The 27,514-nt window shown below is 55.4% G+C and overlaps 1 protein-coding gene across 2 annotated transcripts; it reads left to right on the top strand.

The window, feature by feature from the left end:
* The first annotated feature begins 1,391 nt into the window (after window positions 1–1,391).
* Window positions 1,392–27,137, top strand: ASIC1 (acid sensing ion channel subunit 1). 2 transcript variants are annotated; one of them, XM_069584434.1, is made up of 12 exons: window positions 1,392–2,060; window positions 2,921–3,297; window positions 3,900–4,095; window positions 21,606–21,756; window positions 22,352–22,479; window positions 22,776–22,926; window positions 23,264–23,320; window positions 23,787–23,940; window positions 24,335–24,426; window positions 24,598–24,677; window positions 24,765–24,869; window positions 25,027–27,137. In XM_069584434.1, the coding sequence occupies exons 2-12, from the start codon at window positions 2,936–2,938 to the stop codon at window positions 25,129–25,131; spliced, it is 1,581 nt and encodes a 526-aa protein (XP_069440535.1). In that variant the 5' UTR covers window positions 1,392–2,060; window positions 2,921–2,935; the 3' UTR covers window positions 25,132–27,137. The 2 variants fall into 2 exon arrangements, with proteins under 2 accessions (XP_069440535.1, XP_069440534.1); XM_069584433.1 differs by lacking the exons at window positions 1,392–2,060; window positions 2,921–3,297; window positions 3,900–4,095 and adding an exon at window positions 18,321–19,015.
* Window positions 27,138–27,514: the final 377 nt, after the last annotated feature.

Here is a 27,514-nt window from a genome sequence, read left to right as displayed (position 1 = left end):
TGTCACTCAGCCTGCGAGGGTGGGGAGTTAGGGGAATTACAGATGCTTCAAAATGGCCCACCCCTCCTCCTGAAGTCATTTGGAATTCAGGAATCAGACTCTGCCCAAGATTTCCTCAGATCCCTGCTTGGGACCCTCCCAGGCTGAAATCCCATTCCCAAATGCCCCCCTTCGTGGATTCTAAGTATCTGGGAGGGTGCTGCCACCCAGTGGCTGCCCGGACACATGGCGACTCTTTGGAACAGCCTGGTGCTGCTGGACAGCTCCCCAGTCCAAGAGGAGAATCTAAGATCCTCCCTTCCTCTTGGTAGCACCTTGACCAAGAATCTAGTCATTGGATCCCAGTCTCCCACCTCCGCAGCCCTAAGCCTACACTCCCTCTTGGGATCTCCAGCTCCCTTCCCTGTAGTTCCATGTGCCACCTGCCCCCAACCCTTCACAACTTCTCATCCAACTTTTTTTCTCCGTGCCAGCCCCTTCTCATTATATGCTCTAGTTCTGACTTAAAGCCCTGGGAACACACCTCTCACCTCCCTCTCCCAGAGCTGCACCAGCCCACAAGTGGAATGAAGGAGGGGCTAGAGATAGAATTCTTGTCCCCACACTCCCCTCCTCATCATCTGACACCATCAGACCTCAACAGCCTTCGTGCTAAGAGCCCCTAATGAGCATTAGCAAATTAACAACTTCCCTTTGATTGCTCTTACTCTGTTAATTGGATAGGGAGGGCCCCCCAAGGCCTCTTAAAGAGGAGAAGGGAGGAAGAGGAGAGAGGTGAGAGCTACAGGAGAAGACCCCCCCCCCCACAGGCCTGGTCTTAGTGGCTCAGAATTTAGCTCCAAACCTGAGTACAGCTTCCCCTTCCATCCCTTCCTCTCCTGTCCACCTCCCCCAACCCCCAACCTCCCACCTCTCCCCATTCCCTTCTCTTTCCCTGTTTCTTGACTTCTGTCCAAATTCCCTTGACCTCTGGCTATTTCCCGTTCCTTCTCTGCTTCTTCTTTAGAGGTCTGGCAATGAGAAGCTGCAAACCTGCCGCCGCCTCCCACCCCCAAGGCAAGGCCAGGGTTACCAGGATGGGGTTTCTGAGGCCAAGGCTCTGTGTTTGTTTATATATGTACATGTGTGTACGTGTCACTTGTAGGTGGGGAGCCAGGATAAGAGCAGGTGAATACTTGTAAGCTCATGAGTTCCTGCTCTGTGGGCCAGGCCTCTGGGGTGTGTGGGTGTCTGTGGGGGGTGCATGTAGGTAGCTGTGAGTGGCGTAATGTGACTCTGGTCTGTATATGTGTCTATGTCTCCGCACGGGCAAGCGCTTGAATCAGTCAAGTGTGACTCGGAGCTTGTGTGTGTGTGTGTACGCGCGCGCGCACACGCGCTTGTGTGCCACCAGAGGAAGCAGCAGTAAGAGGCAGAAGCATCGATCCGAAGGAGACGGCGCGGGGAGGGGGACGCTGGGGGCAGACACCTTCCCTCCCGTGCGCGCGCGCGCGCGCGCGCACTCACACACACACACACACACACACACCACAGTCAGACACAAGCCACAGGGCCTCGCAAGCAGGGAGACGGCTCCGGGACCCGAGGGAGGCAGCGCCGCCGAGCGCGGCCAGGAGGAGGGGGCGAGGCAGCGGAGGGAACCCTCGATCCCGTTCCCCGGTCCGGGGTCCCCGCGCGCACACGGGCCCAGAGACACCCTCGCAGACACTCGTAGGCGCGCACGCGCACCCTCTCCCCTCCCCCGCCGCCTCCCCTCCCGCCGCCTCCCGGCCGGACGATGGATCCCTGCAGATCCCGGGGCTGAGAGCACCGCGCACCGCGCCGAGCCCGGGCGGACCGAGCCGAGGCGAGCGAGGGAGCGCGCGCGGCGGGCGGGCAGACGGAGCCGAGCCGAGCCGGGCCGGGCGGGCCGCTCCCTGCAGGGCTCTGCGCGGCGTGCCGCGGCGGCCGCCGGCTCCCGCTCCGGGCCATGAGCCCCTCCGCGGCTCGGCGCTGAGCCCGCGTCCGGCCCCGCGCCCCAGGACCCGCCGCCGGTTGCCGGGTTCCCGAAGCCCCCTCAGGTGGGTCTCCGATTCCCCCGCCTTTGGCTGCGGGACTCCCCAGCGTCCGGAAGCCGGGACTTTCCTCCCTTGTCGCTTTCCCCAGCTTCTGGGGCGCCTCAGTGGCTGGGGAGGGGGGCGGGGGCCGAGCAGGGCATCTGGCTGCGTCGAGAAGCTAGACTGGGGTGGGGGGGTTTGCGTCCGGGGCGGGGACAGCTCGTTGTCATAGGGAACCGCCCCCCCATTTTTGTGCAGCCACCTCGGGCTGCCCTCTACCCCCCACCCCCCACCCCAAACATGCACACAGACAGCCTGTGCCGTTCTGAGAACTGGAGACGCCTGCAGGTGTGGACACAGGCTGGGCCCCTCTCTGCCTCCCTGGGGGTTTCTGACCCAGGTTTAGCTCGTGGGGTCGAGGGCGGCGATGAAAACCCAGTCCTGGGGACACCCTTGACCAGGAACTCCTGAGGCCGGGTTCAGCCCATTTGGGGGAGTTTCTGTCTCCAGGATGGGGTGGACATTCCTGTCCCAGAGTGACCCCACATCTGGAGGAAACTCCTGTGCCTGCCTGTGGGAATATGGGGACTTCCCTCTCGTCCTCGGATGACCACATCTGGGGTCACCCCTGGCCCAGGAGGCTTCCCTGGGAGGGCATTCTTTTGGTCTAAACTGACCCCCAAGTCCCTGCATTGGCAGGAACCCTCTTCTGGGAGGGTGTCCATGGGGCAGCCACCTTTGGGCTTGCCCACCAGAGAAGTCTTCTGCCCCCAGAGGCAGTGACCTCTGGAGGGGGGGACTCACCCAGATGGACCCAATTGAAGGGACACCACGTGTACTCTCAACCCAGGGCAGTGACTGACTCCCCACCCCTCTCCCCCCAGATCCCCTCGGCCAGGATGGAACTGAAGGCTGAGGAGGAGGAGGTGGGTGGCCTCCAGCCGGTGAGCATCCAGGCCTTTGCCAGCAGCTCCACCCTGCACGGCCTGGCCCACATCTTCTCCTACGAGCGGCTGTCTCTGAAGCGGGCGCTCTGGGCCCTCTGCTTCCTGGGCTCCTTGGCTGTGCTGCTGTGTGTGTGCACCGAGCGTGTGCAGTACTACTTCCACTACCACCACGTCACCAAGCTCGACGAGGTGGCTGCCTCCCAGCTCACCTTCCCTGCCGTCACGCTGTGCAACCTCAACGAGTTCCGCTTTAGCCAAGTCTCCAAGAATGACCTGTACCACGCCGGGGAGCTGCTGGCCCTGCTCAACAACAGGTGGGGGGCTCCTACCCATCCCCACTCCCAGACACCCCATCAGGGTGCTTGTTCTCTAGCCTGCCATACAGCCTAGACAACCCTGCCCTCCAGCCCCCGAAACCTGCCACTCGCAGCAAAGGGATTGGGGTACTGCCAAGCACCCAGTTAAGGGCAACCAATCTCTGATCCCAGCGTGGTTCAAAACAGCTCTGCCCTTATCCAGCCTGAGCTGTGTGACATGGTCACACTCTCTGGAGGGACCTCTGCCCACCCTCTTGCTACTACGTCTCAATTTTCTCCTCTCTTGGGAGATCTGGGCATACTGTCTTTAAAGGGTAGAAACCATGGTATGAAAGCCATAGTGCCTGACTTGAGCTCTCTGCCCACCCACCCTTACCCCTGTGCTCAGATGCCCGACCCCTGGGCAGCCAGTGCAGATCCTCTGTCTTCTCAGATCCCAGGGGGCAGATCCTCTAGACACGCCCAGCTCTTCTTTTGGGCCTCTGCCCAGGGCTGGATGCCGCCCTTCCCCCAGAGTTGGGCATGGGACACTGGAGGCAGAATGGAGGCAGGAACTGAAGATCCTGCCAACCCATGCACTGCTCACCCCTGGGCTCCAGGTATGAGATACCAGACACGCAGATGGCAGATGAAAAGCAGCTGGAGATACTGCAGGACAAGGCCAACTTTCGCAGCTTCAAGCCCAAGCCCTTCAACATGCGCGAGTTTTATGACCGCGCAGGGCACGACATCCGAGACATGCTGCTTTCCTGCCACTTCCGGGGGGAGGTCTGCAGCGCTGAGGACTTCAAGGTGGTGAGTGAGTCCCCTGGCTGGCAGGGCGTGAGTCAGCCGGACCCCTGAGGAAGAGGAGACTAGGAGCCAGAGGGCCTCTGGGGAGGATGTTGTATGTTCCTAGGGTTCACTCCTGGCAGAAGGGGGACTTTGTTTAGTTCAGGGGGGCATTTGCTGTTAGTGAAGGCCTCGGCCTTGTGTCTGTGATGGCAGGAAAGAGAGCCTACAGTGCATAGATGTGTGTGTATGTGTGCATGTGTGTGTGCACACACAGCCTAGCAGAGCCCCCCACCCCATCAAGCTTACCTTCTGGGCCACAGGTGTCAGAGCTTGGGGTGGCAGTGGGTAAGCTGCAGCCTTGTTACTCAAAATGAGGTCCAAGGACCACCACCTGGGAGCTTGAACAAAAGGTAGAACTTTGCCACCCCATTTCTCAGCCCTACTGAGTCATAATCTGCAGCTTAACAAAATCCTCAGGTGGTTTGAGTTAAAGTCTGAGCTGCAGCATGAAACATGGCAAGTAAGGGAAGCTTTCTCTTAAAAAATTGGACAGGTAATTCCCTCTGTGCCACCCCTGCCCCTGGCCACGCAGATACACACAGACACACACAGACACACAGTGTCTGGTTGGGTTCCCCCCTGGCCACACACACACACACACACACACACACACACACACACACACAGTGTCTGGTTGGGTTCCCCCCTTGCCAGCACACACACACATACACACACACACACAGAGTGTCTGGTTGGGTTCCCCCCTTGCCAGCACACACACACACACACACACACACACACACACACACACACAGTGTCTGGTTGGGTTCCCCCCTTGCCAGCCCATAGTCAGGGTCTGAGGAAGAAGAGATGATTTGGGGCTCATAGCATGGCTGAACTGGAGATTCCCTTTGCTTCTTGAAGTAGAGATGCCCCACAAATACTCATACCCCCCGCCCACCACCACAGATGGGCCTGACTGGCATCTCATGTGACAGGTCATTATGAGCAAGTCATATAGGTTGCTGGAGGGTTAAAGTCAGGCAGAGTGTGGAAAGGGACCAGAGGAACTGGAGCCATGTGTGAAGAAGAGTACCAAATGTGAGGATGATGCCTGGAACTCTTCTGAATACTCTCTAGGCTCTCCTTCAATCCCCTGGATGAATAGTCATATTTATCTCTATTGAACGAGTGCATAAGCTGAGACAGAGAGGTAGAATGAGTTACCCAGCTCACAGAGCTGGTTAGTGAGAGACTCAGGATTAGAACTCATGTCTTATTCAGTCCTAACGCAGTGTGCTCTTTGCATTAATATTGCTGACCCTGGAGTTACCATGTTCACTTCCAATTCTGGCCATTGCTCTTGAAAACCCAGTCTCCTTAGGACTCTTTTTCTCTCTATTTGCGTGTGTGTGAGCTGCTCAGTCGTGTCCGACTCTTTGCGACCCCACGGACTGTAGCCCCGCCAGGCTCCTCTGTCCCTGGGATTTCCCAGGCAAGTGGGTTGCCAGTCCCTTCTCCAATTTTCTCTCCATACCTGCCCCTAGTTCTCCACTCTCAGATCCTCCCCCTTTGCTCCCTGCCCATTTTCTCCCACACTTGATTGCTTCCTCCCTAGCATTAGGGGAGCATGAACTGCATTTGTGTAGAAAGGTTAGAACCATGGTCATGCTTGTTTTTTCCTCTGAAGTTATACAAGACTTCCCAATCTCTTTAAGCCTTGCTCTGAGACCAGTTTCACGGGCCTTTGTCAATCCTGCTGGACAAAGCTTACATGACCACAGTCCTTGCTGAGCCAAGCTCATAGGGAGCTTAGTGTGAGGCAAGAACCATTTCCTTCCCACTTTTTCTTCCTCAGAGCAGGTGAGTGCTAGATTCCGCAGAGCCCAAGACCAGAGGGCTCCCAGACTCACCAACTGTATTTCCGAGGGTAGTAGAACTATAGATGAAGGCTGAAATGAAAGCCAGAGCCCTCCTCCTCTGCAGCGTATTTCACACAAGCAAAAGGGACCATCAAGAAAGACAGAGGGATGACCCTGGGGGATGGGATGGGGAGGGAGGCGGGAGGGGGGTTCTGGATGGGGAACACATGTGTGCCGTGGCTGATTCATGTCGATGTATGGCAAAAACCACTACAATATTGTAAAATAATTAGCTTCCAATTAAATAATTTTTTTTTTAAAAAGAGGGGATTTCTCTAGTGGTCCGGTGGTTAGGACTCTACGCTTCCACTGTGGGGAGGGGTGCAGGTTCGATCCCTGGTTGGGAAACTAAGATACCACATGCCACGCAGCCAGAACAATTTGAAAAAAAAAAAAGAAAGAAAACCCATTAGATCGAATGGTTTGTAGTGTTTGGATAAGGACAGGAATTTGTTGGCTCGACCTGGGAAGGTGCTAAGGCAAAAAGTGGGGTTACCATTAGTTCATAGAAAGTATACAGTTGAGGCTTCATTCGTCCTTTATGTCCAGGAAGATTCCAAGTGGTGATGCTAACATATATTTGGTTCATGGAAATTGAGATACTGAAATGTGATCGGTCCATGTTGTCTGAAGGGACAACCCTACACAATTAGATGGAGAGATGATTGGTCCACAGAGTTCCAGAGCAATGAGAATTCTTCTTCTTGCTGGGGAGAGATACCTGGCTAGAATCCCACAGCCCCAACACTGGCACTTCTTGGTCCTGGGTTGTCGGGGAAGATTAGGTTTTTGCTGTTTCTAAGCCCATGTGGAAGACCTGACCCTGAATCTAGCTGGATCCAAACTTCTCAGATCTTCCTTCTACCCTCTCAGGTTGCCCTCACTGCAGTCCCTTTCTACTCTGCCCAAAGGGATGTCCCTGCACATGGGAGTCTGGCTGACATCTCCCTGGTGGAGAAGGGTGCTGGCATTCTCCAGCTCTCTGGCCCTAAGGGGCACAAACACTCATGCGTGATACTCCACCTTCATCCTCCTTAATTAACACCTGCCTCTCCATCCTTGCTAGTCTCTGCTAGGCCAAGAGGCGTGTACCCAGCCCCTGGACAGATGAAGCACTGACAGAAAACATCTGTCTGTCAGATCAGAGCTTAGGGAGACCATCCTGGCGTCTTTTGTTCCCGTGAGAGTAGAGGTTCTTAACCAGGCATCCAGTGCCAGCTCAATGGGTTTGCAAAATAGAGCATGTGTGGACACATGTGAACTCTTCCACAGGTTCCGGGACAACCTTCATCCAAAAACAGGACCCCTGAATCTGGAGGATGGTGCAGGGGGCATAGGAAGGGCATCCTGTGGTCCACCAGCTCCCCCGGTGGGGTCTACCGTCACAAGCGTTCTCCCCAGATCTGCTTCTGAATCCTGCTCGACCTCGGGGATGACCTGGTGATCGAAGAAGTGGCTTGGCCAGGTCCATCCCCCAGTGGTGGCAGAGTCAGCTCAGGAGAGTGAGGGGAACCTGGGCTAAATCTGGGAGAAGCTGGTTTGGAAACCTTTGGGGACTGAAAAGGCAGAGGGCCATGGGGAAGAGCTCCCCACAGCAGCCCAGTTGGGTTGACCTCAATAGCTTTCTCCTGAGCTACCAGAGACCCACAGGCCCCATCTTTCCTGGCCTCCTCTTCTCCTTCTTGATGGGGTGTTTGGTTGCCAGGGCAACAGGGTCTGAGACTCCACTCACCCACCCCACTTTGAGGCCAGCCAGGGCAAGGCAGGGCAGGGGTTCCATGGAGGAGGCTGGGGGGCGCAGCTGTCTGCTGGTGTCTGGGTGGGGGCCAGGGGGGAGCGAGCGCAGTCGCAGCTGGTGCCAGCCTCCAGCTGCACCTTATCTGTCCCTGGCAGTGGGAGCGCCGATGTGGCTGGAATGCTGAACAGTTCCAAGGGGAGGGGGCTGGCAGATGGTGGCCTAGTGTGCCCTATGCCACCCCCCTTCTCCAGCTGAGACCCAGAGCCTTCGCCTGGGGGAGAGAGAAGTGGGAATTCATCTCTGAACCCTGCGAGAGATGGAAGGGAGGGGCAGAGAATGGAAATCCCGGGGTGGGTGTGCAGGGGGATAGTCTTCTTTCAGGAGGGGGTGGACTTGGGGACAAGGGATAGGGGACAAGAATCCCTGGGGGACCCTGGAGTGGTGGCAGAAGCCTCTCAGAGGAGAGGTGCAGTGAGGAGGTAGACAAATAAATCCCCTCAAGGCTCTGGACCTGGACAGGGAGCTTCTGGAGCACCTAGGGGAGGTGAGATGCCGATATGAGAGGGGCGATCCTGGGACCCAGAAGCGAGCAGAACCAGGCATGGTCGGTCCCAGGGAGAGCCAGGACTAGCAATAAGAGCTTCCTTATCTCCAGGGCTGGCTCTGCCAGTTCACTGACACCCCTCACTCCACACGACCCCACAGCAGCTCAGACCTTGGATCCCTGGGGAGGGCCTGACCTCACTCCTGGGGTCTGTTCTCTCCAGCTGGGCAGGGAGTGGAGGGGGTGCTGGTGGGGCGCTGCTCAGACTGCTGCTCTCAGAGGAAGGAGGTTCACTGGGCTACCGTGTCCAGAAGCCTGGTGGTCTTTTTCTGTCGGGGGAAGGGGGTGCGGATGGGGGAGCATGCAGGGATTCCGGAGGGACAGGAGGAGCTGGCGGGCAGAGATTAGGTTTGGGGAAGGGGCACCCCTCCCTCAGGCATTCTTGGGTACTTCCATCTCTCCCTCCCACTCTCAGAAGTGTCTGAGGTTAGAGGGGAGGTGACTGAATAGAGCCCATTGCAAGAATCCAGGGGACCCTGCATTGAGGTCTCTCTCATAACACACGACACATACACACACACGAATCCAGGGGACCCTGCATTGAGGTCTCTCTCATAACACACACCCACACACACCCCCTTGGGTGACTCAGTTTCCTCTCTCACTTCCTCCCTCTCCTCCTCCCCCATACCTTGCTGTTTCTGACTCCGCCCCTCTCCCAGACTGCTGTCAGCTAAGGGGTTACTCTAAGTTAATTGATCTCGGCTGTTGGCTAAAGTAATAGGGAGTTGATGTAAGTAAGTGCCACTGGGGGCAGAGCCGGAAATGGAGGGGTGCGGAGGAGCAGCTTCCAAGCCTTGGGCTTTCTTCTGCCCCAGCCAGCGGAGCACTACCTCTAAGGTGGGGCCGCCTTGGCACCTGGTGTGCATCCAGGAAGCAAAGGGGAGGCCTGCTGAGAGGTCTGAATGTCTCTGCTGGCAAACTCTGGAGGTGGCTCGGAGCATGCTTCAACTTTGTTGAAGGCAAACTGAATTCCTGGGGATGGTGAGGGAGACTGGATGTTAGGCACGAGTGCTGGGGTTGGGAGAGTCAAGCTTCGCTAAATTCCTTCCTGTGACCCTCTGAGGCCCTTAGAAGTGCCAAGCCCCGTGCTGGGCACCAGGGGGCAGTGGTGAGCAGGCCGACGGTGTCCCTGCCCTCAGGGAGCTTAGAGCCATGTGCTGTAACCCCAGGAGGCACAGAGGGCAGGGGCGGCGCTAAGGGAAGCCTAAGGGTTTCAGAGCAGAAAATCACGTGCCAGGCATGAGAGGTCCCTCATCATCTGGGTGGAGTCCTTCCAATCTCCCCAGCCCAGCTCAGCTATTCCGAATCTCCAGTTCTACAGAAAGTATGGTGTCTCCCCACCCCAGCCTCCTCCCGCTGACGACCAGTCTAGTTCTTGTCTGTGGTCAGGCTCCGGAGGCAGGAGCTGTCCCTCACTGTTCATCTGAAGTGGCTCCGAGAGTCTGTACCCTCCGCTGATAACCTTGGGATCAGAATTCTGGCGAGGGGTTCTGGGAGGCAAAGCAGGGAAGGAGACAGCTCGCAGGAGAAGGGTGTCTGGTTTGGGTGGAGGGTGCAGCTGGGCACTGGCGCTCCTGGGATCTCTTTTGGGCATAGTTTCATCTGGCTCCATTTCTCAATTTCCTCTGAGCCAAGGGGGCTCTGAATGGATTTTTAAATTTGCCAGGGGGCAGCTTCTCCTTCAGCTTCTGGGACTCTCTGGCTAGCCCCTGCTGGCTCACGGGTGGAATGGGTGTGCAGTACATTTCCCAGATATGGGCATCAGACATCTTCTTTGTGGAAAATTTTGAAATGATCATGAAACTGCAGTGTAGTTTCAGTCACCTTGAGGGGAAATTCCCTTAGGAAACTCAGGACGGAGACGCTCACCCCAGGCTCTCCAACGCCACTCCTAAAGGAGAAGGAGGGCAAGTTGTGTCTTTTCTGAGCTCCTATGAATTCTTGGAAAGATAACCCTTTCCCGATCCTCTCATCTGCCCCCTCCATGTGGCTGACAGTACTTGAAGCCTGGGAGGCTGGGCTGTATGGCTGAGTATTGAGTGTCTCTGGTGTGTCGGCTCTTTCGTGCCTGGCTGGGAACATCCCTGGGGAGAGAAAATGCTGCAGTGGCCTTGACCCTGGACAGCAGCCAGCTCAGGCTTCCTCACCACACGCCGCACATGTGCCCTAGGTGTATGAGAAGCCGTGTGCACCTCTCTATGTATGTCTGAAAGTGGCAGTGTGTGGATGTGGATTAGGGTGTGATGTGGACAGGGATGGATGTGCATGGGGGCACATGCAGCTCGCTTCATGTGGCTGCAGGAGAGAGCGTGTGTGCCCGTGAACCTCAGCCCCATGCAGAGCACATATCAGCAAAATCAATCCTCTCTTTTGGTCACGCTTTGCAGTTTACAAATTCCCTTTAAATCCTGTGATCCTTATTATTCTGGGAGGCAGGAAGATGTTAATATCTTCACTTGAAAGATGAGGAAACTGAAGTCCAGAAGTGTTACATGACCTGCCCGAGGCCACAGAGCCAGTAAATGCCAGAACATAAGCTTGGCTTCAGATCTTCTATGCCTGATTCTTTGTGGGTGACGGCAGAAGTGGGGATGTGTGTAGTAGAAGAGGGTGCCCAGCTCCCCATCTGTAAAGAGACAGTGGGGGTGAGACAGGAAAGGGAAGCAAAAGAAAGTAAAAGAGAAGATCCCCAGTCTCAGGATGACCGCACCATCTTGTGACTCCTGCTTCTTCGCGGCACCATTTGGCCAAGTCCCAACCTTACAGGGGGCTTCCCAGGGCCCTAGTGGTAAAGAATATGCCTGCTGATGCAGGACACATGAGTTTGAACCCTGGGTCAGGAAGATCCCCTGGAAGAGGGCATGGCGACCCACTCCAGTATTCTTGCCTGGAGAGTCCCATGGACAGAGGAGCCTGACAGGCTACAGTCCATGGAGTTGGAAAGAGTCGGACACGACTGAAGCAACTTAGCACAGCATACACAGCACAGCCTTAGATGGACCCACTACTGGCTTCCTCAGCCACGCTCTACCAGAGGAAGTCACATGACAGGCAGGCTCAGAATCACATTGTGTTCATGACCAACATCCTTATAAGGGCCTGCAGCGCGGCCCTGGCAACCCCACTGTGTTTTCCTGGTCAACCTGCTCTCCCCGTGATTACTGTAATTTCTCCATGCTTCTCAAAGTGCCACCCTTCCTAGCCCTGCTCTCACCCTCGGCAGACGACCTCGCCTCCTGCTTCGCAGGGAAGATAGAAGCCTCAGACAAGATCTCTCTGCTTCTCTGGGTTCCTGCCCCTGAAGGGGAACATCCATCTTATCTAAGCTGAAATCTCAACCTATTCTTACCGTCTGATCTCCTTTGACTTTTGAGGGAATTTTACCTTAAAGATCCTTCCTCTCCCTCCTTTATAGTCAGTCTCTCTCTCTCCAGTGGAACCTCCCCATTGATAGTGAAACATGCTTGAGGTTCTTCCATCTTAAATGTATAGCTATAATGACAGCTAATGTTTACTGAGCACTTACTATGTACCAGGCTTTAGGTTAAAATAAAAACAAAACAGAAAATCTCTCAACTCCACTACCCCCCACCCCCACCCAGCTCCCACAGTCTCTCTCTGCTTTCTTTCAAAGACAATATCCTTACAATTGATGGATAGATTCCACTGTCTCCATTTTCTCATCTCGATCTCACTCTCTGACCCACTCAGGCTGCCTTCTTCCCGTCCTCAGCACTCCGCCAGAATGGTTCTCGCTGAGGCCACTAGTGACCTCCAAGTGTCCAAAATCCACAACTGTTTTTTTATCCCTGATGGCTCAAAAATCATTCAAAATGGTTTACCACCACCTTTATTTTTTTAAGCAAGTTTGCTTTATTTATTTATTGTTATTATTTTTGGCTGTCTTGGGTCTTCATTGTGGCATATAGACTCTTCAGAGGTCTGCTGGCTTCCTCTAGTTGCAGCGAATGGGGGTTTCTCTCTAGTTGGTGCATGCAGGCTTAGTATTTCCCCCAAAGTGAAAGTGAAAGTCGCTCAGTCGGGTCCGACTCTTTGTGACACCATGGACTGTACAGGCCAGAATACTGGAGTGGGTAGCCTTTCCCTTCTCCAGGGGATCTTCCCCACCCAGGGATTGAACCAGGGTCTCCTGTACTGCAGGTGGATTCTTTACCAACTGAGCTATCAGGGAAGCCCAGTATTTCCCTGACCAGGGATCGAACTGTCATCCCCTGCATTGGAAGGCAGATTCTTAACGCTGAGCCATCAGGGGAGTCCCCCACAACCTTTTTTTGCATGACCCTATTGCCTGATAACGGTATTCTCTTGATTCCCCGGCTTTGTCTCCGTACTCCTGCGTCTTTGCCAGTTATTCTCTTCCACTTGGCCATTAAATGTTGGCACTACCCAAGTCTCAATCTCAAGCTTTCCTCTCCTTCTAAATCGTGATTTAATGGTACAGCTTGATGAATTTTTCATTCATATATTTTTATACTGGTGTATTTATGTAATATTTTATATATTATATCAGTGTGTACTTACATTGATATAAAATTGTAAAACATGTCTAGAGTCCCAGAAAGTTCTTTCAGACCCTTTCCTAGTCAATCTTACCCCATAAGAGTAGGACAGTTAACCACTGTCCTGGCTCCTGTCAGTGGAGGTCAGGTTCACCAGCTCTCTTTTTTTTTTTTTAGTTAGAGGATAGTTACTTTACAATACTGTGATGGTTTCCCCAGTTCTTAAACTTCCTAGACTATGTAACATTAATGCAATATATACATGTTTGTGTTGGTCTTCTTTTGCTCATGACTACGTCTGGAAGATTCAGTCTCTGAGTTAATAAATAGTTCGTTCTTTTTCAATGCTGTGTAGTACCTCATTATGTAAACAGCATAAAATTGATCCATTCTTCTCTTGCTAGACATGTGGGTTGTTCCTAGTTTTTGGCTATTATACATAAATTTACTGTAAACATGCTGTTCTTGTCTTTAGGTTGCCAAATGCACTCATTTCTCTTGGGTATATGACTAGGAGGGCTTCCCTGAAGGCTCAGTCAGTAAAGAATCTGCCTGCAGGATATAGCATGCTTGGGGCTGGTGCATGGGGATGACCCACAGAGATGTTATGGGGAGGGAGGTGGGAGGGGGTTCATGTTTGGGAACGCATGGAAGAATTAAAGATTTTAAAATTAAAAAAATAAAATTAAAAAAAAAAAAAGAATCTGCCTGCAGAACAGCAGACGCGGGTTCGATCCCTGGGTTGAGAAGTTCCCCTGGAAAGGGACATGGCAACCCACTCCAGTCTTCTTGCCTGGAGAATCCCGTGGACTGAGAAGCCTGGTGGGCTACACAGTCCACAGGGTCGCAAAGAGCTGGACACGACTGAAGTGACTGAGCGCACACGCACAATGACTAGGAGCTGCGGTTAAATCATAAGGCTCTGTTTAGCTTGAATGGATGCTACCAAATCAGGCCATCTTTCTGTCTTTTCTAAAACACTCTGTATTCTATTCCTGAGCGGTCTCATCTTTACTCGTGACTTCAATTACCATGTACACACTGACAACTGCCAAATGTATGTCTCAGCCCAGCTCTCTCCTCTTAGCATCAGCTCCAGTGGCCAATTTTTCACTTAACATCTCCACTTGGATCTCCCCAAGGCTCCAAGAACCCAGCATTTTGCAAAGCCAAATTCATCATCTTAGCTCCCAAACTTGTCCTGAACTTGTGTTGCCGATCTAGTGAGCCATTTACCCACTTATGCAAACTAGAAACCATCGTGGGCACTCCATCTCCCTCTCCTCCCTAACCAGGTCTTCCAGCGTTGCCTCCTGAACATCTCCACTCCATCTCCGTGTTTGAGGCCACCCCATGGCTCCATGTCTCACCTAGACTGCTCCAGAGGTTTCCTAACAGAACTTGTAGAACCCCTCAGTCTCTTCCAGAGTGGTCTCTTTAAAACACTGCTCTGGTTGCTTGAAATCCTTCCATGGGGAAATGGACCAGAATCCTGACCCTGAGGGGTCTGGTCCTGCCTGCTCTCTGGCCACATCCTCCTCCTCTGAGCTGTCTCCTCTTGGGACTTTGCAGTGACTCTGTGCTCTGGAATTTCACCCCCACCCCCACCAACACATACATAAGCAGACCTTTACCTAATTACTCCTCCTTATTCTATACGTATTTACCTGGCTGTGTTGGGTCTTAGCTGCAGCATTTGGGACCTTTCATGTGGCGCATGGACCCTCTAGTTGTGGCTTGCAGACTCAGTAGTTGAGGCACTTAGGCATAGTTGCTCTGTGGCATGTGAGATCTTAGTTCCCCAACCAGGGATTGAACCCCTGTCTCCTGCATTACAAGGTGGATTCTGAACCACTGGACCACCAGGGAAGTCGTCCTCCTTATTCTTTAGATTTCAGTCCAAACATCACTTTCTCAGAGAAACCTTCCTCAGTGTCGAGTCTGGGTCAGATTCTCCTGTCATTCACTTCCACGAAATCATATTATTTTTTTCATAGCACCTATCATACTTTGCAATTAAGTATTTATTTTTGCAATTAAAAACAAACAAACAAACACTGTTTCCCCCACCTGATAATAAGCTCCGTAAGGGCCCAGTCCTTTATCTTTTTCCCATGGTGCTCAGCACAAGAACACTCAGGAAAGACTTGATGAGTAAATGCAAAAATGGAGACGGAAGGGACTTAGTGAGGAATGACCTACTTATAGTGTCAAGCCCACTGCTTGCTCTCCAGGAGACTTGAGTGGGTCATTGTGCCTCAGTTTCCCCATTTATCAAATCGGGAGAAATTACTCAAACTTGCTTATTTTGCTGGGTTTTATATATGAATCCCCTGAGGCATCAACTGAAAAGCAGGAAATACTTCCATAGAGGTGAGGGGTGGGTGGAGTTAGAAAGAGATGTGGAGAAAGTCGGAGAGAACTGGGTGGCCAGGCTCGGCTTGAGAGAGGTCCTGGGAAGGCAGTAATGGGAGGAGTTACATCTTTGGACGGAGAGTGGAGAATTGAGTGTCTTTCCCAGAGTGTGTGCTGCTTGGGCACTTCTCCTGGGGCCCCCTGTGTGTGCTGGCGGGGGCGTCTGTGTGTTCGGCTTAACCCTTTCCACATCTCCCTATTACTGTGACAAATGTGGATTATCTACCTTCCGGAACAAGATGAGGAGAGAATGTTAGAGGATGGAGGAGGGAGGAAGAGCAGTTGAGGGGTGTGTGTGTGCGTGTGCGTGTGTGTGTGTGTGTGTGTGTGCGTGCGTGTGTGTTCCTTGCCCACAAGAGGGCTGAGTGTAGGTGTGGGTGTGGGTCTTTGTGTTCGAGTCGGGGAAGAAGTGTCCAGCCACAGCAGATCTGCTGCCCTCAGAAGCTGCTCCGTGTGTGCTTGCCCTGCTCTCTGCGGAGGCCCAGCACAGGGAACTTCCCTGCCTTGGTTTCTTCCCCCTGGAAGTTCAATCTACTTCCTCTTCCAGGGAGGCTGCAGGAGGGGAACGATGCCCTCTAGTGGGCTTGGGGTGCAAGGGCAGCTGCAGCTTCCCCGGCCCAAGCCTCAATTTAGGCTGGCCCACCCCCAACCCGAGTCTGGAACTCACCTCTGAAAGAAACTGCATCCTGGGCATGCACAAAGCACTCCAAGAGCTGAGGTCTGCTAAGCAGGAAGAAAACGCACAGGGGACAGGAACCAGAAAAAGAACCCATAAATTCATACAGGAGAAGCCTGAGGACAACAGCTAAATCCAGAAGGTCTCGCTTCATCTCTACAGTGACTTAGCGCTGGTTGGCCTGGGTGTTCCTGGTCTTTTCCTTCCTGTTTCTCCACGTGGTCCCTGCGTCCTGCTCTTTCATTCTCACGGCCCCCCTCCTTAAGGAGCTACTGATGACTGTGCATGCCCGAAGGGACTTGAGCATCCCTGGATCCTTCAGTCTGTTCTGAGTAGATACTCACTATGCCCTGGAATCAGGGTAGGCTTCTTGGAGGAGATAGCATGTGAATAGGGTCTCGAAAAATGAGTAGAAAGTTTCCAGAGAGTCCAGGGAAGGCATGATACTGTGGATGAGCCTAGTGTGTCTGTGGAATGAAAGAGGGCATGGTGGCTGGGTGCTGGTTGCTGAACTGGGTAGGGTGGGGAGGTGAGGCTGGAGGATAAACTGCCAAGGCCTTGTAGGTTTCGGGGTGTGGGGTAGGGGTTCAGGGATGGGGAATTGAATTTCACCAAGAGGCCCTGGGGAGTGAGAGAAGGTCTTGAAGCAGAAGAATGGTCAGAATTACACAGCATGGACTAAAAGTGGGGAGAAACTGCAGGGAGGCGGGGAGTGAGGGAGACTAGCTGGGAGGTGTTGTTTACGGGAAAGAGGAGGTGGCCAGTCTGAGGGCAGTGGCTTAAGGATGGAGAGGGACCAGATCTTGAAGGCTGCTCTTCTTCTGGGGCCTCTGTGTCCCTGGCAGCAAAGCTGGGGCCACAGGTCCCACATCAGTCAGTTCTGCTGGAGCCTGGCACCTTGCCTCCCATCCTTGACACACTCTAGGGTCTCTACATATAGATGGAGGAGGAGAGATGTGTGGGAGCAGGGAGGGGCAAGGAGGAAAAGGAGGGGAAGGAGCCTGGGGCTGTGGGTTGGTTAAGGACTAGAAGGGCCCAAGTAGACTTGCCTGACCCCCACTGTCCCTCCTCTGGCCCTGCGGAGGAAGGGTTAATTTGTTTCCCCTCCCTCCCCTTCTCCTCCCCTCAGGTCACCTTCTAGGCCCTAGAGACTTGGCTGGTGGCTCAAGTTCCTCAACCAGTGGCCCTGAGTAATCAGAGCACAGAGGGGCCAGGGGTCTGGGGGTGGGGACTGATGGGAGCAAGAAGAGCATCAGAGGCGCAGGGGCTGGGGGTACTTGCGAGGCTGAGGATTTGGGGGTACCCCAGGTTGATTCCCAGCACTCTCTACCTGACTCAGGACCCTGGGGAGGCCTGCAACTGCTCCCCTGGACTGTTGGGGGTGGGCAAGCTCAGAGGGGGAGTGGTGATCTGCCAGGAAGGTTTTCAGCTGCCAGAGACAGGGTCCCTCCCCTCATTGCCGGGAAATGGCTATAAATGAGTCTGTGGTCAGTGAGAGACCTCTGCTAATGGAACCTGGGCTGCCCCCCAAGCCACAGAAGGGAGTGCAGCTCAATGTGTGTGTGGGGGTTGCTGACTGAAGCAGAGCAGGGGTCAGGGGAGGGAGGGGAGGATCCAGGGTGTCAAGGATGGCTAGGAGGAACTGGAGGCTGAGGGAACAATTAGGGGTTCAGGGAGTAACTGATGGTAAACTGTGGTCAGCTCAGTGATGAGAAGCGAGTTGAGAGTCAGGGGAAAAAGAGGGGACCTGGGGTGTAAGAGTGTATGGGGAGAAGTGGGGGATAAATTAGTTAATTGGGGAGATTATAAATCAGGGGGAGTTAGAGAATAATTAGAGCTTAATTAGAGGTACTGAGTGAGTATGGGGGCTCAGATAACTCAGAGGAAAGGTCAGATCAGGTGAGAATGAGGGTGAGAAGGCTGAGGGATGACTGGAGGGTGAGAGGGAGTCTGAGGGGGGGGTGTGTATCTTGGGGGAGGGGCAGAGACTGTTGCTGGCTGAGTGAGAGCAGAGGACTCTGCTACATCTCATCTCACCTGGAGAGGTGGTTACCAGGAGCCCCAGGGCTTCTCCAGGGTTTCCACTCTGTCCTTGACCCTGTCAGTCCTGCTGGAGCTGGCGACAGGCAGGGGGCTCCAGCCCCCCTCGCCTCCATCAGCCTCCCTTTCTCACTGCCATCAATTATTCATGGGCTCAGACACCCGCCCTCCCTGGCAGGGCAGGCTGGCCCTCCTCTCCACGCCCCGCCCCACCTCAGCCACGCTGCCGCGGAGGCCCTGGCGAGAGAGGGGACGGCCAGCCGGACGGCAGAGACCTGATCAGAGGACCGGAGGACCCTGCCTAGGGCCGCAGCCCTGTCCCCGCTCTCCCGCCAACCTCCCGGGGCCAGGAAGCCCCCGGAGAAGATGCCCATCTATATCTTCTGCTCCGTGTCGCTCTCCCCTGGGGAGGAGGCCCCCGGGCCCTTGGGAGATGTATGGGGTCCCCGTCGGTGGCAGCAGCGGGACAGCCCCGACTCAGAAGAGGAGGAAGAAGAGAAGCAAAAGGAGGCAGAGAGGAAGGAGGCCAGAGAGGGGGACTCACCGATGGACCTGGTGGCCTTCGCCAACAGCTGCACCCTCCACGGCACCAACCACATCTTCGTGGAGGGGGGTCCTGGGCTGCGGCAGGCCCTGTGGGCAGCGGCCTTCGTCCTGGCACTGGGAGCCTTCCTGTGCCAGGTAGGAGATCGAGTTGCTTATTACCTCAGCTACCCACATGTGACGCTGCTAGACGAAGTGGCCACCACGGAGCTGGCCTTCCCGGCGGTCACCCTCTGCAACACCAACGCAGTGAGGCTGTCCCAACTCAGCTACCCCGACCTGCTGTACCTGGCCCCCATGCTGGGGCTGGACGAAAGCGACGACCCGGGGGTGCCACTCGCGCCCCCAGGGCCCGAGGCCTTCTCGGGGGAGCCCTTTAACCTGCATCGCTTCTACAATCGCTCCTGTCACCGGCTGGAGGACATGCTGCTCTACTGCTCCTACTGCGGGGGCCCCTGTGGCCCTCACAACTTCTCGGTGGTGAGTGGGGCCCGGTGTCTGCCGTGTTCACACGGACGGTGAGCGTGGCGATCGTGCTGGTGACCGTCCTGCCCCTCCTCCCCAGGCCACCCACCTCCTGTGACATGCCTCAGAGACCCCTCACCCGGGAGCCCCAGGGTCTGCAGCTGGGCTCCATTTCCAGGGCTGTGCCAGGACTGCCCTCCCTGTTAGAATCCTGGACACACAGTTGGTAACTAGTTGCTGCCCCAAAGCCTCCAGCATCTCCCCAAATATCCTCCAGCGTGTCCAGCCCTTTCCAAAACCTCCCTGTGATCCAGCAGGGTCTGGACTGGACTGACTCTGTCACTGAGGTCAGCCTTCAATCTGGTGGCCAGTGCCTATGTGTGGCCTTAACAGTTTTGACTGTCACCCCCAGACTGGAGCTGGCACCAATGCCACCTGGTCTCTGGAGGTGCAGGAGAAGGGTGTGGAAGGGAGGCAGAGGGGTAGGGGTACCCCCTGCACCCCAGCACTCCCGTCATCAGCATCCTCACGTGGTCTTCCTGTGCTCCTCCTACCACGTGTGTGCATGTGTGTGTGCACATGCGTGTGTGTGCACATGCGTGTGTGTGCGCGCACATATGCATGTGTGTGTGTGTGTGCGCACGTGTGTCTGAGGGAGAATAACAGGTCTCCTCCAAATCCTCCCCCTTCTGCTTCCAGTTCAAAGTGGCCAGGGACCCGATTCCCAGGGGAAGCCTAGGAACATCTAGGGCCTTCCCTGGTGAGGGACCAAGTAACACCCCATCCTCTTCCCCAGCTCAGCTCCCAGTTTCATCTGGCCTGACAGGTGCCCTCCTGTCCCCTACAAGTGCCAGATGCTAGGCCTCTCCTCCCCATACACCCATCTCTCAGCCCCCCACCTCTTCCCTAGTGCAGGGGCTGGTGGGTGTTATCATGTCGGTGCATCGTGGACTGAGTACAGACAAACTGGGACCTGGAGGTTTCGGGCTCTGGGCCTCAGACAGGCAGGGAGTTAGAGGAACAGGAGACAAGGAAGGGGTCAACCTGGTTTCTGGGATCTAAGGGTAGAGGAGGCACTTCTCAAGCAGAACCACCAGGTGGCAGCAGAGTCCACTGGTCCTCAGCACAGCCCTCGAAGCCAGCTCTAGGGCTGTAGTTCCCAGCCCATCTCAGCCACCAGGAGTTCCTCACTCGCAGGGTGAGGGGTAGGCAGGGGTGCGTGTTCAGCCTGAACTCTGTGGCTCAATGCCACAAAGCCTGGTAGTGGGGCTGGGGGATTAGGAGTTCTCTACCTCATCTCTGGATCTCACCCACAAAATGGGGGAATGCTTTTGTTATTTTTTTCCAGAGGGGGGAGGAGAAGGCTGTTCTAGGAAGGGGGCAAAGATTCTCTCGCCTAGCAACCCACACGCCCTCCCAACCTCAGTCCAGCCTGGGGTCTCTCTTTCTCTGGGCTGTGTCTGCACTCACCGTGTGACTTGCTTTGTGGACTCTGTCACCATCTCATAGGAGTAAAAGCACACTCGCCTCACGTAGGGGAACTTGGAGGCATTCTGGGAGGCTGTGGGGAAAGGACCATGAAGAACTGGTTCACTTTTCTCTCTGTGGCTGTGCAATCAGAGCTGAATAAGGACTGCTCTGAGATGTGGAATGGTGGGGGCGGGGCGGTCCTGCCCCTGGGGCTGAGATCTCTTCTGCAGCCCTCACCATTCTGCACCAGCATTAGTGAATATGCCATGTTCTGGATAATTCTGGTGATAATAGAACAATGATGGCCATGAGGGGCTAATGGCAGAGGAAAGGAGCACGCTTAGCGTGGTCTCTGGCAGAGCAGGGTTTCAAATGCCTGGGCAGGGGTTGGAGGGGGGCGGAAATCTAGGAGAAGAGAAGATGCGTCTCAGAAGGCCCTGTGCCTGAGGAGAGGGTCCCAGGAGGGACCAGAGGTGTGGCAGATGATGGAGCTATGTATGCAGGGGCCCTGCAGGAAAAGGGTCACCCCTTGGATGGTTTAGTTGGAAAGACTAACAAAGGGACTGTTTTCAGAGCTGCAGGAGAGTAAAGAAAAACAATGAGGGGGCCTGAGGCACCAGAAATAGTGGGAAATTGTCAGAGTCAAGCTAAAGGAACAGGAAGAGGCAACAGTGCTAGGCAGGAAGCCCCCCTGGCAGGATTTGTAGTCCGGAAGGGTCTAAGCCACCTTCAGAACCCTCGCAGATAAACGGCCCAGTCTTTCCCTCCTGTCCTGGTAGACTACCGTCCATGGGGTGGCAAAGAGTCAGACATGGCTGAGCAAACGTCATGCAGCAGCTCCCTCCTCCCATCCTCTGATCCCTCACTGATACCTCTCCTCAGTGGAACCCAACCTGAAGCCAGTCTGTTGGCGAAGGCGCACAGGCAGTGCACCCTGCGGGGATCGGCCTTCCAGGGCACACAGCCGGCCAAAGGACGACGGAGTGGGTGGGAAGGAGGACAGATGGGGAATGGGCTGCTCAGGAGGGATCATTCCTAAAGGGCTGAGACTCCACCAGCTGGAGGGTCCGGAGACAGTCCCCGGTGGGCAGAGGGTACGGCAGGACTCTCAGGCTCTCCACTCTGCCCCGGCCAGGTCTTCACGCGGTATGGAAAGTGCTACACGTTCAACTCTGGCCGAGACGGGCGCCCACGGCTGAAGACCATGAAGGGTGGGACGGGCAACGGGCTGGAGATCATGCTGGACATTCAGCAGGACGAGTACCTGCCCGTGTGGGGGGAAACCGGTATGTCGCCTATCTTGGGGGGAGCCCCCTCCCTGTGGCTCCAGGCCTCAGCCTCTGGCAGGGGCTCTGAGGCAGGGCGTGGGCTCTCTTCCCTTCCTCCCAGCATCTCCAGCTCCCACTCTACCTGACGGCCACACTCACATTTCCCTGGCTCCCCTTTCCTGGCTCAGTTACTCTCCAAGGTAACCAGCCATCGCTTTCCACCCGTGGCCGCCACTCACTCTATAAATAACTCTGTCTCTTCTTGGGCTGCCTGCAGTCTGTCTGGTCTCAGGGGCCTTGGGACAGAGATATGGGGGAGAAGGAGGGAGAGCAATGGAGAGCCTCTGAGACAGTGAGAAATAATCTGAAACAATGAGATATGTAACGGAAGCCAAGTAAGAGCAGAATTGTGCAGAAAATGCAGGGGTCACCAAGGCAGCATGGGGCTGGTGAATCCAGAAGGAGACCTGGGGAAGGGCCAGGGCTCCTTGGACTAACTATCCTCCCCTAGTCTCATCGTGGTCGTCTCAAGAGAGGGAGGAGGCCCCCAGCTCTGAGGAAGGTTAGGGAGGAAGAAGAAGCCCTCCCAACGCACACCCCTCTCATCCCATAGATGAGACGTCCTTCGAAGCAGGCATCAAAGTGCAGATCCACAGTCAGGATGAACCTCCCTTCATCGACCAGCTGGGCTTCGGCGTAGCCCCAGGGTTCCAGACCTTTGTGGCCTGCCAAGAGCAGCGGGTGAGAGGGCCACAGGAAGCTAGTCCCAAGGGTGGGGCCTGGGGGCTCAAGATGGAGGTGGAGTGGTGGGCAATCAATAATGAGAAGGACAGGTGAGTTAGAGCCTGGGTAGCCATCTGACTAGTCAGGAGCATGACTGGTCCAATGAATGGGATGCTTCGTAAACTCTGAGACCCTCAGAGGCTGCAGAGGGAGAGGGGGCAGGACTCCTGAGTTCTGCATCGTGTCAGAGGAGTCCATCAAGGTGACTCGGGGAGAAGTCCCCACACCCCCCAGCTCCCCGGCTCTCCCAGCAGCTCATCTACCTGCCCCCGCCCTGGGGCACCTGCAAAGCTGTTACCATGGACTTGGATTTCTTCGACTCCTACAGCATTACCGCCTGCCGCATCGACTGTGAGACGCGCTACCTGGTGGAGAACTGTAACTGCCGCATGGTGCACATGCCAGGTGAGGCCCTGGGCCCCTCAGCCCGCCGCGGCCCCCACCCACTCCCCATGCAGGCCAGCCTCCCGCCAACAGGCGAGCGAGACCAGCTGGCTGCTCCTCACTCCAGTTCCAGCAGTCTATCCCATATGGTTCTCAACTCCTGGCTGGACCCATAGGGATTGGTGAGAAGGGTCCAGGATAGATGGACTGTAGCATGGGTCACCTCCAGTACAGACTAGGCACCGACTATTCCTGCCCTCCCACCCTCTCCCAGCTTCCATCCTTTAGGCCTCTGCTACCACCAGTCATAAGACCCCTTTCATCTCCATCCTGTACTGCTGTCTTTTTTCCTCTCCAGGGGATGCCCCATACTGCACTCCAGAGCAGTACAAGGAGTGTGCAGATCCTGCTCTGGGTGAGTGCCCCTGGCCCAAGGAAGTCAGGGGAGGGAAGGAGGTGCTGCCAGCTGTCTGCATAGGGGTCTCAGAGCAAGCTCTCAGGAGCTTCTAATAACTTCTGGATCAGGCTTCTCGTGCACCCTTCTGTGTCTGACTCTGGCAGGGCTGGGCATAGCACCTCTAGAGGCCCTGTGAAAAATGAACAGGGGTCACCTGGGAGGGGTGGCTCTCACCTGCTCTCATCAGCACCTCAGCTGATTGACCCCAGAGCGCCCTGAGAGAAGGAGATACGGGGATTAAGAAATATCCACGGGGAGGCTGGGTGAGGGATCGGCACTGCTGGGTACAGGGCTGTAATGAAGGACAAGTCAGAAAAAGAGAAGGGGGCTCAGGCTTCCTTTGGGCAGAGCCAGGGTGTGGGTGTTGGGAAGGTGCTGGCAGAAGGCCACCACTCAACTGGCACCTCTCACCTGGCTGGCACAGACTTCCTGGTGGAGAAGGACCAGGAGTACTGTGTGTGTGAAATGCCCTGCAACCTGACCCGCTATGGCAAGGAGCTGTCCATGGTCAAGATCCCCAGCAAAGCATCAGCCAAATACTTGGCCAAGAAGTTCAACAAGTCTGAGCAGTACATAGGGTAAGGGCTCTGGCTGTGAAGGGTAAGGGACGGGCCCTGTTGGGGTCAGCAGACAGGAGGAAACTGACAACACAGGGAAGGCCACCAAAGAGTCTCAGATGGGCGTGGAGGGAAGATCAAGTCAGAACACGTTCAGGAGGCACCCCTTTCTCATTCCTCCTCTCTTCTTCCTCGTGACTGTAACTGGGATCGCCTCACAATTGCCGGTGTGTGGAGCGACTTTTCAATTACCCCATCATGTTTAATCCTCTAAAAGGCAGGCAGGTAGCCACGTCAGCAAGTTTTATAGATACGGAGGCTGAGATTCGGTGAGGATAGCTTGCTGAGGTCACCCAGCTATTAGGGGACAGAAATGCAACTTGAACCGAGGTCTCCTCTCTCATCCTCTCTGCAGGGAGAACATCCTGGTGCTGGACATTTTCTTTGAAGTCCTCAACTATGAGACCATTGAGCAGAAGAAGGCCTATGAGATTGCAGGGCTCCTGGGTGAGCTGCTGGTAGCAACCTGTCCCCTTCCCATGACACGGGCATGGCATGACACCCTACCACCCGAAGCGGCCTTCTCCCCTGCTGGCCCCAGGGGCCTTCTGTCCCAGTGAGCTCCGCCGCTCCCACTGTGTCCTGACTCCCCTGACCTCCCTGTGGGCCCCCCTGCAGGTGACATTGGAGGCCAAATGGGGCTGTTCATCGGGGCCAGCATCCTCACAGTGCTGGAACTCTTTGACTACGCCTATGAGGTGAGTGGGGGTGGGATGCTGGGGCGGGGCCACAGGAGGGGCGGGGCTCCAGACTGCCCACCCACCCGCCACCCGACTTCGTCCCAGGTCATAAAACACAAGCTGTGCAGAAGAGGGAAGTGCCAGAAGGAGGCCAAACGGAGCAGCGCGGACAAGGGCGTGGCCCTCAGCCTGGATGACGTCAAAAGACACGTGAGGGAGCGAGAGAGGCGCGCCCTCCAGCCCCATCCCTTCCCCGACCACCCCAGGACCACCCCCCTTGCCACCTCTTCTCCTTTGCCTCCCCCACGCCCCGGGGGCACCTGCGGCCCTTCTGATAACCGGTCCCTGTCCTGTGCCCTTCCCCCAGAACCCGTGCGAGAGCCTCCGGGGCCATCCTGCCGGGATGACGTATGCGGCCAACATCCTACCTCACCATCCGGCCCGAGGCACTTTTGAGGACTTTACCTGCTGAGCCCCGAAGGCCACTGTACCAAAGGCCTAGATGGGGAGGGCTAGGAGAGCAAGGGGGCCCCCAGCTGCCCCCCACATCTGCCCTGGGGACTCACTCCCCTCTCCCAAGGCAGCCCCCCACTCCTGGGCGGTCCTTTCCTCTTGAATGTGGTGAGGAAGGAGTCTCAAACCACAGAGTCCTCTCCCCGCCTCAATCCCTTTCTTTTCCTTTTTTAACAAAACTAATCTAAAACAGAAACTAAAAAGAGAGAATGGGGCAAGTGACCTCAGGCTGCCCCTCTCTGCTCCATGCTGCCTCCCACAGCTCCCAGCCTGAATTCTGTCTGTCCGGCTGTCTGTCATCTGAGTGTCCACCTACATTTTGCTGCCACCAGTCACCAAAGCCCCCTTCCAATGAGGGGTGGAGGGGATCCTTGGGGTCTGGAGTTTGGCCCCAAACCAGAGAATGTACCTTGAAGGGGAGGGCTAGTAGGGGGGGCTTCCCCAGCCTTAAGAGACCCTCTGAGCCCAGTGACCCCCCCCAACCCCAAGTCTCCAGGCAGGAACCCTAGTCGTGTCTGTTCTCCCCCCACCACCTGGTAACCTGTGAAGTCTCTAGGGAGGTGGGGGTGGGGGATCCCCTGAAGAAGTGGAGCTGGGACACGATGTGGCCCTGGTGCTGTAGGCCACATCCTGATACCTGCAAGTTCACCCCCCACCCCAGAGCTGCTGGAGAGAAATCGCAAGAGGCAGCCCTCCTCTGCCATCCCATAAGAGATCCAGCTGGTTGGCTTCCAGCTCAGGGAGCCGGGCACTGGTGCCTAACCTCACTGGTCCCTCTCCCCCAGGCCCCTGCAGAGGGCCACATCCATAAATTTTCTTATGGAATTCTCCCAAGTCCTCTTCTGAAACATTTGCTTCTCTCAACAACTTCATCTGCATTTTCTATTTCTATACGATACAGACTCTATATTGCTATATCTCTGTATATACTTTCCTCCAACTCTGTCTCTATTTCATCCCCTGTGTCTCTAAGAACAACCCTCTCCATCCCTCCTACAAGTTCCCCTTCTGTGTTTCCACCCCTTCCCTGGTCTCTGAATGCCTTCGCCTGTATAAAGAGTTGGACTCTCCCCTGGTGTCTGTACTGTGTACACACATCCCTCTAAGAAGCACAAGGAGACGACACGCGCATTGTAACCTTCGCACTGTCTCGGTGGCGACATAAAGGAAGCTGTGAATTACAAGCTCTGCCTCTTTCTGGCCTCACCCTGTCCCCCCAGCCTGGGTTTCCTTTGCCTTCCCTGCAGCCTTAACATTCCCTCCCCTGCTCCACCCACCCCACTGTCCTTTGCCTGGCTGACTGCAGCCTCCCCAGGGAAGGGGCTGCTACAGCGAGAGCCCCCACCCATGGGATGGAGATCTGCTCTGCGCACTAAGGCAAGGGTGGCAGAGACGGAGCTGTGAGCTGATGACTGCAGCAGAAGCAGCAGGGTGTGGACCTGCAGAGGCTGAGGTCTTCAGTCAGTGGCCTTTGCCTCCTTCTGGATGCCCAGGCCTCTTTGCTCACCTAATACCCAAGCCCATCCCTTATACTTCTGGTGAGGTACCGTTTGATAGTGGAACGAAAGAGACAGGCCTAGAGGGGACGTTGAAAGCTTTGCTATTCTGTTCCTCCTTTCCTCCCTTACTGAGAAACCAGCGAGATAGAGGACCTGCCATGCCCCTTCCACCAGGCACTCCTCCCAGGCCAGAGCCCTGCCCCTTCCCAGGCCTTCTCTGTCCAGCTGCCTCTCAGCCTCCAACCCCAGAACAAGACCTGTGGCAGGTCATCTGTGCATTGGCCTGGAGCTGGAGAGTGAGGCCATAGGATCTTTGGCAACTCTTGGTTCCCAGGAGTTCCTTAGAGATCAAACCTCTCCAGAGGGAAGCAGGAGCAAGGCCAAAGGGTGTGCAGTGGATGGGGAACAGCAGGCAGGGCTATGGGTGACGCATGCCTCTGGTCTAATAAACTGGGTTTTAACCATCTCCTCTTCAGTGTCGTTCTTCTCTTATTTGAATAGTATTTAGGCCTTCCCACTAAGTGTCTAGAGCTGAGCTTGGCTTGGGGCCACACAATCAGGGGAGGAGTAAGGAGGCGGTAGCAGGGGTGCTCTGGTCCTCCTGGGATGGGACAGGCTGACATCACACCAGGAATGGTTTGAACCACTGGGCAGGGAAAGAGGAAGAGGTCAAAGGCAACAAAGATCCCCAAAAGAAGTCCTAGCAGAAAGGATTCTTTGGCGAGGAGGAAGGGTCACACTTCGAAATAAACTTAAAATCTGGTAGCAGTTTAGGTTAAAAGTCAGGGGGAAAGCTGGGCTGAAGTTCCTGTAGTTATTGAGGCACTTTATGGAATGAGCCCC

The sequence above is a fragment of the Ovis canadensis genome, chromosome 3 (assembly GCF_042477335.2).
Source record: "Ovis canadensis isolate MfBH-ARS-UI-01 breed Bighorn chromosome 3, ARS-UI_OviCan_v2, whole genome shotgun sequence".
Taxonomy (NCBI): Eukaryota; Metazoa; Chordata; class Mammalia; order Artiodactyla; family Bovidae; genus Ovis; species Ovis canadensis.
This window is presented reverse-complemented; position numbering and strand designations above follow the sequence as displayed.